At 37.4% G+C, this 14,026-nt stretch overlaps 1 protein-coding gene across 1 annotated transcript in view; it reads left to right on the top strand.

The window, feature by feature from the left end:
* LOC127875264 (monocarboxylate transporter 14-like) overlaps positions 1-13,178 on the top strand; it is a 31,903-nt gene extending 18,725 nt beyond the window's left edge. The window contains exons 5-7 of the mRNA XM_052420212.1: positions 2,740-2,820; positions 3,695-4,639; positions 5,902-13,178. Of these exons, the coding sequence (XP_052276172.1) occupies positions 2,740-2,820; positions 3,695-4,639; positions 5,902-6,083 (1,208 nt within the window). The 3' untranslated portion in view covers positions 6,084-13,178. The remainder of the gene's footprint in view (positions 1-2,739; positions 2,821-3,694; positions 4,640-5,901) is intronic.
* Positions 13,179-14,026: the final 848 nt, after the last annotated feature.

Here is a 14,026-nt window from a genome sequence, read left to right as displayed (position 1 = left end):
GACATGGATCATGAGAAATCAGTCAGTAGTGATAATGACATGGATCATGTGAAATCAGTCAGTAGTGATAATGACAAGGATCATGTGAAATCAGTCAGTAGTGATAATGACATTGATCATGTGAAGTCAATTAGTAATGATAATGACATGGATCATGTGAAGTTAGTCATAAGTGATAATGTCATGGATCATTTGAAGTCAGTCAGTAGTGATAATGACATGGATCATGTGAAATCAGTCAGTAGTGATAATGACATTGACCATGTGAAGTCAGTTAGTAGTGATGATGACATGGATCATGAGAAATCAGTCAGTAGTGATAATGACATGGATCATGTGAAATCAGTCAGTAGTGATAATGACATTGATCATGTAAAGTCAGTTAGTAGTGATGATGACATGGATCATGAGAAATCAGTCAGTAGTGATAATGACATGGATCATGTGAAATCAGTCAGTAGTGATAATGACATTGATCATGTGAAATCAGTCAGTAGTGATAATGACATGGATCATGTGAAATCAGTCAGTAGTGATAATAATATTGATCATATGAAATCAGTCAGTAGTGATAATGACATTGATCATGTGAAGTCAGTTAGTAGTGATGATGACATGGATCATGTGAAATCAGTCAGTAGTGATAATGACATTGATCATGTGAAGTCAATTAGTAATGATAATGACATGGATCATGTGAAGTTAGTCAGTAGTGATAATGTCATGGATCATTTGAAGTCAGTCAGTAGTGATAATGACATGGATCATGTGAAATCAGTCAGTAGTGATAATGACATGGATCATGTAAAGTCAGTTGTGATAATCACATGGATCATGTGAAATCAGTCAGTAGTGATAATGATGTGGATCATCTAAAATCAGTAGTGATAATGACATGGATCGTGTGAAATCAGTAGGGATAATGACATTGATCATGTGAAGTCAGTTAGTAGTGATGATGACATGGATCATGAGAAATCAGTCAGTAGTGATAATGACATGGATCATGTGAAATCAGTCAGTAGTGATAATGACATTGATCATGTGAAGTCAGTTAGTAGTGATGATGACATGGATCATGAGAAATCAGTCAGTAGTGATAATGACATGGATCATGTGAAATCAGTCAGTAGTGATTATGACATTGATCATGTGAAGTCAATTAGTAATGATAATGACATGGATCATGTGAAGTTAGTCAGTAGTGATAATGTCATGGATCATTTGAAGTCAGTCAGTAGTGATAATGACATGGATCATGTGAAATCAGTCAGTAGTGATAATGACATGGATCATGTAAAGTCAGTTGTGATAATGACATGGATCATTTGAAATCAGTCAGTAGTGATAATGATGTGGATCATCTCAAATCAGTAGTGATAATGACATGGATCGTGTCAAATCAGCAGGGATAATGACATGGATCATGCGAAATCAGTCAGTAGTGATGATGACATGAATCATGTGAAATCAGTAGTGATAATGACACAGATCATGTGGAATCAGTAGTAATTATGACATGGATCATGTGATGTAAGTAGTGATAATGACTTGGATCACGTGAAATCAGTCAGTAGTGATGATGACATGGATCATGAGAAATCAGTCAGTAGTGATAATAATATTGATCATGTGAAATCGGTCAGTAGTGATAATGACATTGATCATGTGAAGTCAGTTAGTAGTGATAATAACATGGATCATGTGAAATCAGTCAGTAGTGATAATGACATGGATCATGTGAAATCAGTCAGTAGTTATAATGATATTGATCATGTGAAGTCAGTTAGTAGTGATAATGACTTGGATCATGTGAAATCAGTCAGTAGTGATAATGACATGGATCATGTTAAGTCAGTTGTGATAATGACAAGGATCATGTGAAATCAGTCAGTAGTGATAATGATATTGAACATCTAAAATCAGTAGGGATAATGCCATGGATCATGTGAAATCAGTAGCGATAATGCCATGGATCATGTGAAATCAGTAATGATAATGACATGGATCGTGCAAAATCAGTCAGTAGTGATGATGACATGGATCATTTGAAATAAGTATTGATAATGACACGGATTATGTGGAATCAGTAGTGATTATGACATGGATCATGTGAAGTAAGTAGTGATGATGACATGGATAATGTGAAATCAATCAGAAGTGATAATGACATGGATTATGTGAAATCAGTCAGTAGTGATAATGACATGGATCATGTGAAATCAGTAGCGATAATGGCATGGATCATGTGAAGCAAGTAGTGATGATGACATGGTTATTGTGAAATCAGTAGTGATAATGACATGGAACATGTGAAATCAGTAGCGGTAATGGCATGGATCATGAAAAGGAAAATGGTGATAATGACATGGGTATTGTGAAATCAGTAGTGATAATGACATGGATCATGTTAAATCAGTTGTTAATGTCCATTCGGGTAAAATAAGCCTCGTTTTGAAAAAATGGAAACTGGGCTTAATTCATGTGCGTAAGGTGTTGTCACAGATTAGCCTAATCAGGGACATACTTTCCACTTTTTTGGTATTTTCTGTTCAAAAGAAGCCTGTTCTAAGTTAAAATCCAGTTTAGGCCGAAAGTTTTGTCCCTGATTAGCCTGTGTGGGTTGCACAAGCTAATCGGGACAACACTTACGCACATGCTTTATTTAAAAGTGCTTATTTTCAGTACCTAATATGATATGTCCTTATGATTGTACCCTGTTTGTCCTCTGTTCTGCAGGTCTAGGTAACAGTCTGGTGTATGTTCCATCTCATGTGCTCAGTGGCCTGTACTACAGCAAACACAGAAGTCTGGCAACAGGTAAGCAACCTTTCATACATATATATCTTGCCTTGATAATTATCAAACATTTTTTTACCCGTTTCATTATAAAACTTGCTCAGACAAATTATTATTATATCTTGGCTCCGTTTTCAAATGGTTCTTCAAACATCGCAAAAGCAGATCAAAACAGTTCAGTTTCTGTGGGTGAGTCTCTTTTTGATAATTAGCAACACATTATCACATCATTTGTTCTAAATATATTATATACATGTTGTATCAGCCCTATATTAATTCATTCTTTGTTGCTTCATACATTTCACATTTATAATGCCTCTACTACTCACTAAAACCAAAGCGGTGTATAACTCCTCTCACGCCATTTTGTAAACATGACACATCTCAACGCATAAGCAACCCTCACAATTTTAGTGTCAACCTCGGCTTAAACCTTGGATGACAATACCAACATTGAGTTGACAATGGATTGTATCACCTTCTATTGGGGGTGATATTTAAATATTGTTGTCATATACCATAAAAGTGAAACTGTACATAATTGTGTTCCCCCACTACAGGCATTGCCACAGCTGTCTCTGGCTTTGGTTCAATGGTGTTCCCCATCGTGCTCCATGTTTTGATCCAGTATTATGGCTGGCTCTGGGAAAATGGGGCTTAATGCATGTGTGTAAAGTGTCATCCGAGATTAGTCTGTGCAGACCGCAAAGGCTAATCAGGGACAACACTTTCTGCCTTGAATCCAGTTTTGTTTAAGAGAGACTTCCTTTAAACAAAAAATACCTTGAAAGCGAAAAGAGTGATCACTGATTAGCCTGTGTGGACTGCACAGGCTAATCTGGGACAACACTTTTCACACATGCATTAAGCCCCTTGTTGTGTTCCTCCACTACAGGCATTGCCACAGCAGGCTCTGGTTTCGGAACAACAGTGTTCCCCATAGTGATCAATGAGTTGATTCAGTATTACGGCTGGCGTGGGTCCCTGTTCATCATATCAGGCTTGAACCTTCACCTGCTGATTTTCACTGCCCTGCTTTGGCCTGTTCCCAGGAGGACGCAGGTGCTGGTGTCAAGGGCGGATAATTTAGAGGAAGCGGAATCTGTGACAATAAATGTTAACCAGAATGTGGAAATTGAAATGAGAAGTGATACAATAAGTGGGACCGTATATTGTGATAATGAGGATCATAAAGATGGTGTGTCTCTACCTAGTAAGGTATTAAATCAGCAATCGTACAAAAATGGTGAATGTAAAGATGAAGGCCTATGTGTAGAAAATGTGAACATAGACAAAAATAATGTATCATCACCACTGATGAGGAGTACCAGTAAGCCACAAGCATTGTCAGTCAAACAAAAAATTCAACAGTATTTCAGTGCAGTGTTTACTACAGATTTCATCATATATTTTCTGAGTAATATATTTTGGAATGCTGGGGCAGGAATCATGCTGATATTCTTCGCTGAGTATGTGTTCTCAATAGGACTAGACAAACAAGACTCGTCCATTCTGTACGCTCTGATAGGGGCTGGCAATTGTGTGGGGTGTGTCCTTGGTGGGTTGCTGGGCAACATCAAGCATTTCGACCGCATTCATGTCTACCTATTGGGTAATATCGGGGCTGGTCTTCTTCCCTGTCTGATTCCGTGGAAGGCTACCCACACGTTTTGGTGTTTAGCGATTATTGTCGTCCTGTTTGGGTTGATGTTTGGAATCATCCTAGGGCTGTTGGTTGTCGTGACGTCAGACCTGCTGGGTACAGAAGCACTGGGCCGTGGTTTTGGGTACCTGATGCTGAGTAATGGGATAGGAACGTTCAGTGGACCGCCTATTGCAGGTACTGTGAACATGCAAAAATGAGCCTTGCTCCGGGAAAACGGGGCTTCATGCACGTGCATGAAGAGTCATCATGGATGCCACTCTGCCTAGACTGGATTTATGCTAAAAAAACTTTCTTTAAACAAAAAATACCATAAAAGTGGAAAGTGTGGTCCCTGATTAGCTTGTGCAGAATGCACAGTCTAATCTGGGACGACACTATACCACATGTATTACGTCCAGTGTTTCCAGAACAAGGCCCCTGTTTTCCCAGAGGGAGACTAGATTTATTGTGGAAAGTAACAGTAAATGATAATAATAAAACTAAATTGATTCTGTTGGTGTTGATATATTATTTAACAGACTTTTTTTAACAGATTGTCACATTATTTTTAATGTTGATCAATAGATGCCTTAAATTGCTACTCAGAACTGTAGAGCTCCATTTTAATAACAAGAATATATAATTCAAGAAAGAAAAACAAAACAATTTTCTCCTCATTAGGGCTTGAACCAGTGTCCTATTGATTGATGGACTATTGATTGCCTTCACCACTTGGCTTTCTTGACTGGTATATGGTAGCACGCATTTGGATTTGATACTTTAAATAACTGGTCCACGTGTTGTTCCGGTAACAAAAACAACTGAAACAATCCAAATTACTCAGTCCTTTTGCTTTTATAATGCTTTATAATGTTATCAATTTCATAAACGAAACTGCTGAGTATGAGTTTGTGTTGTTGGTGTTATTGCGCTTGCTGATGCGCAGTGTACTTTTATTTCTGTGCATTTGTGACTGAAAGTTGATTCAACAATCTACGAATAAGTCTCATGATGAGTTAAATTTTGTCAAATAAGAATTTTGAGATAAAATTGAGCTTATTTATACAATGATGTCTCTTTTACGTCATCAAATCTTCTTTTTATACATATGTTTGTCCTTCATTCTATCATATCAATTCAGCCACTCTCTTGGAAATCTGCCGGTCCAGAATCAATCAGAAACATCTAATTTATACCCGAGTTGATTAATCTTGTGATACACACTTCCTCTAATCACCAACAGTCTGCACAGGCTTATCAGGGTTGACACTTTCTGTTTTTAAGGATTTTTTTTATTGTAAAAGAGGTCTCTTTTAAAGGAAAATTAAGTTTAGGCAGAAAGTGTTGTCCTTGATTCGCCTGTGCAGATTGCTACATGTAATCTGAGATGACATTTTACGCACATGCATTTAGTGCTGTTGTCCCAGAACTAGGCTTACATTGTTTATTGTTTTCAGGTCTGTTGATAGACTCGTTCAAGAATAATGACCTTGCAATGTTCTTGTCCGGTGGTTTCTCAATCCTGGGTGGGGCAGTCATGTGCCTGGTTCCACTGAGGCGACGATTCTGTCACACCTCACACCCTACAGTTGTACGCTGTCAGGACGGAGAGGAAATAATAGAGCCACCTGACAGATAAAGGGGGAACTGAGTGAAGTTGTAGACAGTGATTTTAGGTGGACATTATATCCATAACACTAGTCGAGCTTTCCATGTCCACATGGTTCTCTTGTCATTATACCCCCATTACCATTGGTAATGGGGGTTATATAGGAGTCACTTTGTCGGTCTGACGGTCGGTCGGTCTGTCTGTCCTGAAAATTTCATCCGATTTTCACCAAACTTGGTCAGAAGTTGTATCTAGATGATGTCTAGGTCAAGTTTGAATATGGGTCATGCCGGTCAAAAACTAGGTCATGGGGTCACTTAATGCGTTTTAAACCGAAATTTTGTCCGGACCATAACTATGTCATTTATTGTTAGATTTTAAAATGACTTGGTACATTTGTTCACCATCATGGGACAGTGTGTCATTCAAAAGAAGTACGTCGATATCTCCAAGGTCAAAGTCACACTTGGAGTTCAGAGGTCAAAATGCCCATAAATGAGCTTGTCTGGGCCATAACTTTGTCATTAATTGAGAGACTTTCAAATCATTTGGCACATACCATAATTGAACGGTGTGTCATGCGAAAGAATTACGTTGCTATCTGCAATTGAATTGAAAGAATAACGTCGATAACTCCAAGGTCAAAGTCACACTGTGAGTTCAAAGGTCAAAAATGGCCATAAATGAGATTGTCCGGGCCATAACTATGTTGTTCATTGTGAGATTTTAAAATCATTTGGCACATTTGTTCACCATCATTGGACGGTGTGTCATGCGAAAGAATTACGTTGCTATCTGCAACGTCAAGGTCACACTTTGAGTTCAAAGGTCAAAAATGGCCATAAATGATTTTGTCAGGGCCATAACTATGTCATTCATAGTGAGATTTTAAAATTACTCTGTACATTTGTTCACAATCATTGGACGGTGTGTCATGCAAAAGATTTACTTCGCTATTTCCAAGGTCAAGGTCACACTTTGAGTTCAAAGGTCAAAAATGGCCATAAATGATCTTGTCCGGGCCATAACTATGTCATTAATTGTGAGATTTTAACATTACTCTGTACATTTGTTCACAATCATTGGACAGTGTGTCATGCGAAAGAATTATGTCGATTTCTCCAAGGTCAAGGTCACACTTGGAGTTCAAAAGTAAAAAATGGTCATAAATGAGCTTGTCCGGGCAATAACTATGTCATACATTGTGAGATTTTAAAATGGCTCTGTACATTAATTTTCTTCACGGTCATAGGATGGCGTGTCATGCGAAAGAATTCAAGAGTTCAAAGGTCAAAATGGCCATAAATGATAATGGCATAATTATTTTTAAAAATCGCCATAAATTAGCTTCTCTTGTTTTGTGAAGACAGCATGCAAAATATTCTGTGTCAATGCAGCATGTGGGGGTATATGTCACATCTGTGACAAAGCTCTAGTTTTCCTTGTCTTGATATTCAGGTTTGAATCTGTTTTAGCCCACGGTTTTTATTCATAATTTGTATCAATAAGTTAGTGTAACAGTTATTTGTTTTGACAGTAATTTTAATTTTTCATGGCAATTTCATCCTTGGTTAATGACATAACAGTTTCATAAATGGTATTAAATTAACTTGTTCATTTTAAATTTTTCTTTTCAGCTCACCTGAGCACAGTGTGCTCATGGTGAGCTTTTGTGACTGCATTTTGTGCGTTGTTCACACTCTAGAGGCCACATTTATGGTCTGATATTCATGACATTTGGTCAGAAGACATGTGCCAATTATATCTTAGACGAGTTCAAATATGGTTCCAGTTGGTTGAAAAACATGGCCGCCAGGGGGCAGGGGATGAGTTCAAAAATGGTTACGTTTGCTTGAAAAACATGGCTGCCAAGGGGCGGGCATTTTTCCTTATATGGCTATATATGGCTATAGTAAAACCTTGTGAACACTCTAGAGACCACATTTATTGTCCAATCTTCATGAAATTCGGTAAGAAAATTTGTCCTAATGATATCTTGAATGAGTTCGAAAATGGTTTCGGTTGCTTAAAAAACATGGCCACCAGGGGGCATTGCATTTTTCCTTATATGGCTATAGTAAAACCTTGTTAACACTCTAGAGGCCACATTTATAATCCGATCTTCATGCAACTTGGTCAGAAGATTTGTCCTAATGATATCTTGGATGAGTTCGAAAATGGTTTCGTTTGCTTAACAAAACATGGCCACTAGGGGGCGGGGCATTTGTATTAACCAGGTTTTCCGAAGATTGTCAGATTTTAAAATCATTTGGCACATTTGTTCACCATCATTGGACGGTGTGTCGCGCGAAATAATTACGTCGATATCTCCAAGGTCAAGGTCACACTTTTGAGTTCAAAGGTCAAAAATGGCCATAAATGAGCTTGTCCTGGCCATAACTATGTCATTCATTGTGAGATTTTAAAATCATTTGGCACATTTGTCGCACGAAAGAATCACGTCAATATCTCCAATGTCAAGGTCGCCACGACTAAAAATAGATTTTTTTTTAAAACAAACTTACAAAGGGGGTTAATTTTGTTTGTTCATTTCAAAAGTTCAGTTTGACTTTTCTCCCTTTATCAGATTTTTTTTTCACAATGAAAACCTGGTTTTGTGACAATTTTGTCCCTTGTTCCTTATATGGCTATATATCATGCTTTAGTAAAACCTTGTTAACACTCTAGAGGCCACATTTATTGTCCGATCATCATGAAACTTGGTCAGATGATTTGTCCCAATTATATCTTGGATGAGGTTGAAAATGGTTCCGGTTGGTGGAAAAACATGGCCACCAAGGGGGCGTGGCATTTTTCCTTATATAGCTATAGTTAAACCTTGTTAACACTCTAGAAGCCATATTTATTGTACGATCATCATGAAACTTTGTCAGAAGATTTGTCCCAATGATATCTTGGACAAGTTCGAAAATGGTTCCAGTTGCTTGAAAAACATGGTCACCAGGGGGCGTGGCATTTTTCCTTATATGGCTATAGTAAAACCTTGTTTACACTCTAGAGGCTACATTTATTTCCAATCTTCATGAAACTTGGTCAGAAGATTTGTCCCAATGATATCTTGGACGAGTTTGAAAATGGTACCATTTGATTGAAAAACATTGTCCACAGGGGACAGGGCTTTTGTCCTTATATGGCTATAGTAAAAACTTGTTAACACTCTAAAAGTCTTATTTATTGTTCAATCTTCATGAAACTTGCTCCAAAGATTTGTTATAATGATATCTTGGATGAGTGTGAAAATGGTTCTGGTCTGTTGAAAAACATGGCCGCCAGAGTTATCCTTTTAAGGGTGTAGTAAAACCTTGAAGCACTCTAAAAGTTACATTTATAGTTCACTCTTCATGAAACTTGGTCAGAACATTTGTTCTGATATCTTGGGCTGCACAGAACAGGTCAGTTCCTTTGTATCTCAGGTGAGTGATTTCAGGCCCTCTTTTTTAGCTCACCTGAGCACAACATATCTTGGATGAGTTCGAAAATGATGCCGGTTGGTTGAAAAACATGGCTGCCAGGGGGCGTGCATTTTTCCTTATATGGCTATAGTAAAACCTTGTTAACACTCTAGAGGCCACATTTATTTTCTGATCTTCATGAAACTTGCTCAGAAGATTTGTCCCAATGATATCTTGGATGAGTTCAAAAATGGTAACCTTTGCTTGAAAAACATGGCTGCCAAGGGTCGGGGCATTTTTCCTTATATGGCTATAGTAAAATCTTGTTAACACTCTAGAGGCAATATTTATTGCCCAATCTTCATGAAACTTGGTCAGAATATTCATCCCAAAAATATCTTGGACGAGTTCGAAAATGATTCCGGTTGGTTGAAAAACATGGCCGCCAGGGGGCGGGGCATTTTTCCTTATATGGCTATTGTAAAACCTTGTTAACACTCTACAGGCCACATTTATTGTCCAATCTTCATGAAATTTGGTCAGAAGATTTGTCTAATTGATATTTTGGATGAGTTCGAAAATGGTTACATTGGATTGCAAAAACATGGCTGCCAAGGGGTGGGGCATTTTTCCTTATATGGCTATACATGTAGTAAAATCTTGTTAACACTCTAGAGGCCACATTTATAGTCCAATCTTCCTGAAACTTGGTCAGAAGATTCATCCCAATAATATCTTGGATGAGTTCAAAAATGATGCCAGTTGGTTGAAAAACATGGCCACCGCGGGGACGGGGCTTTTTACCTTATATGGCTATAGTAAAACCTTGTCAACAGAGGTCACATTTATTTTCCGGTCATCATGAAACTTGGTCAGAAGATTTGTCCCAATGATATCTTAGATGAGTTTGAAAATGGTTTGGGTTGCTTTAAAAACATGGCCACCAGGGGGCGGGGCATTTTTCCTTATATGGCTATATATGGCTATGGTAAAACCTTGTTAACACTCTGGAGGCCACATTTATTGTCCAGTCTTTATGAAATTTGGTCAGAAGATTGGTCTCAATGATATCTTGGATAAGTTTGAAAATAATTATGTTTGCTTGAAAAACATGGCTTCCAAGGGGCGGGGCAATTTTCCGTATATGGCTACAGTAAAATCTTGTAAACACTCTAGAGGCCACATTTACTGTCCGATCTTCATGAAACTTGGTCAGAAGATTCATCCCGATAATATTTTGGACGAGTTCAAAAATGATGCCGGTTGGTTGAAAAACATGGCTGCCAGGGGGCTGGGCGATTAACCTTATATGGCTATAGTAAAACCTTGTTGACACTCTAGAGGTCACATTTATTTTCCGATCTTCATGAAACTTGATCAGAAGATTTGTCCCAATAATATTTTGTTATCTAAGGTGAGTGACTTTGGGCCTTTCAGGCCCTGTTGTTTTTCAAAAAAAGTTAAGTGTCCAAAATATGCTTACTACCGTATATTATCTATCTTGCCCTATTGAAATATTGATGTATATGTTGTTGTTTTTTAGAAAATTGTCTTAAATCATACATAGAAACAAACAAAATTGTTTGGGCCAATTTGTAGATTGTAAAAAACTGGATTTTCTAGAAAACAAGTAAAATGACACTTTATATGTTATTGCAAGTTATGACTATAATTCATTTAAAACAGTGATCTAAAATTTGATATTAACATTATTTATGTGTGTTTTACATTCTGGTTTTCTATTGATGTTTATATTCTTAACATCTATTTAAATAGTTTTTTTTAATATCCATGTTTATCATTAAATAAATGCAATTCTTTCGAAGTTGAAATATCAATACAATTTATAAAATGTATTTCTGCATTTAAAGCACTGTCATATATGAAGATACATTTGTATTCCAAATTTCAGCATCATATGTATGGTAACTATCAGGATGCAGGCATATATAATAATGTACTTAACACATAAATTAGCCCGCAATCAATTAATTTTTATGTAAACCAAAGTTAAGTGCATCCGTAGAAAAATTGATGTTGGCGTGTCCCATCTATCAAAATGTTTTGACGAATGTTTTTATACGGGTAGAGTTCATTGGAACAGTCAATTTTGTAATCCCTGTTTATTCTACTTTGTTACTTTTTATGCCCCCGAAGGGTAGCATATAGTTTTTGAACTGTCCGACAGTCCGTCCGTCTGTCAGTCAGTCCGTCCAAAAACTTTAACCTTGTTCATAACTTTTGCAATATTGAAGATAGCAACTTGATATTTGGAATGCATGTGTATCTTAATGAGCAGCACATTGTGAGTGGTGAAAGGTCAAGGTCATCCTTTAAGGTCAAAGGTCAAATATATGGCTTCAAAGCGGTGCAGAAGGGGGCATTGTGTTTCTGATGAACACATCTCTTGTTAAGTTTGGTTATTGATATCACTTTCAATTTGGTGAAAAAATACATATCTTATTTTGAAGTTTTGTATCTTCATTGAATGCATTACATAATGTTTACAAGTTATGTCTAACAATAATTATACCCATTCCATGACACTTCTTCGTTATTGTTTTTGTTACAAGTACCATGAATGCTTTTAATTAGTTTTTATCCCCACGCTTTTTGAAAAAAAGGTGGGGATATTGTGGTTATCTCCGCCGTCCGTCCGTCCGTCCGTCCGTCTGTCTGTCTGTCTGTCTGTCCGTCCTGGCCACTATCTCCTCCTACACTAAAAGCACTAGAACCTTGAAACTTACACACATGGTAGCTATGAGCATATGTGCGACCCTGCACTATTTGGAATTTTGATCTGACCCCTGGGTCAAAAGTTATAGCGGTTGGGGTGGGGCCGCGTCAGAAATTATCACTCATTTTTTTAGGTTATTTTACATTTACTTCTTTATTTCTACACCGATTCACTTCAAATTGATACTGGACCTCTCTTATGACAATACGGTCAATCTCAACCATGCATGGCCCCATTCCCAACCCTGGGGCGCCCCGCCCACATAGGCCACACCCACCAAAAATTTCCATTTACTATAATTTTTTCATTTCTACACGGATTCACTTCAAATTGATACTGAACTTTTGTTATGACATTAGGGTCAATCTCAACTATGCATGGCCCCAATCCTAACCCTTGGGCGCCCGCCCACATTGGCCACACCCACCAAAAAATTCCATTTACTATAATTTTTTCATTTCTACACGGATTCACTTCAAATTGATACTGAACTTCTCTTATGACAATACGGTCAATCTCAACTATGCATGGCCCCATTACCAACCCTGGGGCCCCGCCCACATAGACCACACCCGCCCAAAATTGCCTTTTACTATAATTTCTTCATTTCTACACCGATTCACTTCAAATTGATACTGAACTTCTCTTATGACAATACGGTCAATCTCAACTATGCATGGCACAATTACCAACCCTGGGGCGCCCTGCCCACATATGTCACACCCACCCAAAATTGCCTTTTACTATAACTTCTTCATTTCTACACCAATTCACTTCTAATTGATGATGAACTTCTCTTATGACAATACGGTCAATCTCAGCTATGCATGGCCCCATTACCAACCCTGGGGCACATCTAGGTCAAACATTCGGCGTGGGGATACGCGTCGGCCTCTGCCGCGCCATTTCTAGTTTGTTACTGTTGTTGTAAGAATATTTAAAAATAAAATCTGATAAAAACAGACTTAAAACTGTCGTCAGATATTTGTAGTTAATTGAAATAATATATATTCGAACTTGTTAAATACTGCAAAATCATTATTAGTCGTTAGACATTGATTTCTGTTGTTTCAATTGGTGGAAAATCCACAAATTTAAGATCCCAACACACAATTATTCCTTATGTTTAAATTTTTAAGATCAAATTTCCCTTCGCATGAAATATATTAGAATCTAACATAATCCATACACACATCCTGAATGTTTTGCAATCCAGATGAATCCAAGTTTTAAAAAAAGTTGAGTACATAAGACTGTGAACCGGGTACTTATCTATTGACAAAACACATTTTTAGCCACTGTACAAGTGACATTTCCAACAAATTACTGTACTTAAAATGATGCATGTTAACGATTCAAAGCATTTAGAGCTTTATTAAAAACTATTAGAAGCAAAATAATTTGCTTGCATTTATTTTAAACAATAGTTTCATCTTCTCTGCTCTTCCGTTTACTGTAACTTCATAACAATTGACTTGTTCATTGAAATGTTATTTAGAGGGCCGATTACTATTGCCTTTTAAAAATGGACTTGTTAATTGGCATTTTATAAACAGGGAACACATTCTGAAAGATACTAACCCTTCCCATTGCGATTTATTGCATAAACGTATTACAACAAGAGGGCCTGAAAGGCCCAAAGTCGCTCACCTGAGATAAAAAGAAATGACCTGTTTTTTGCAGCCTAAGATATCAATGGAACAAATGTTCTAACCAAGTTTCATGAAGAATAAACAACAAATGGCCGCCTGGCGGCCATGTTTTTCAACAGCCATGAACCATTTTTTTAACTCGTCCAAGATATCATTGGGACAAATCTTCTG

This window comes from Dreissena polymorpha, chromosome 3 (assembly GCF_020536995.1).
Source record: "Dreissena polymorpha isolate Duluth1 chromosome 3, UMN_Dpol_1.0, whole genome shotgun sequence".
NCBI classification, from domain to species: Eukaryota; Metazoa; Mollusca; class Bivalvia; order Myida; family Dreissenidae; genus Dreissena; species Dreissena polymorpha.
The sequence above is the reverse complement of the archived record's forward strand: the minus strand, read 5'-3'. Positions and strand labels throughout refer to the sequence as shown.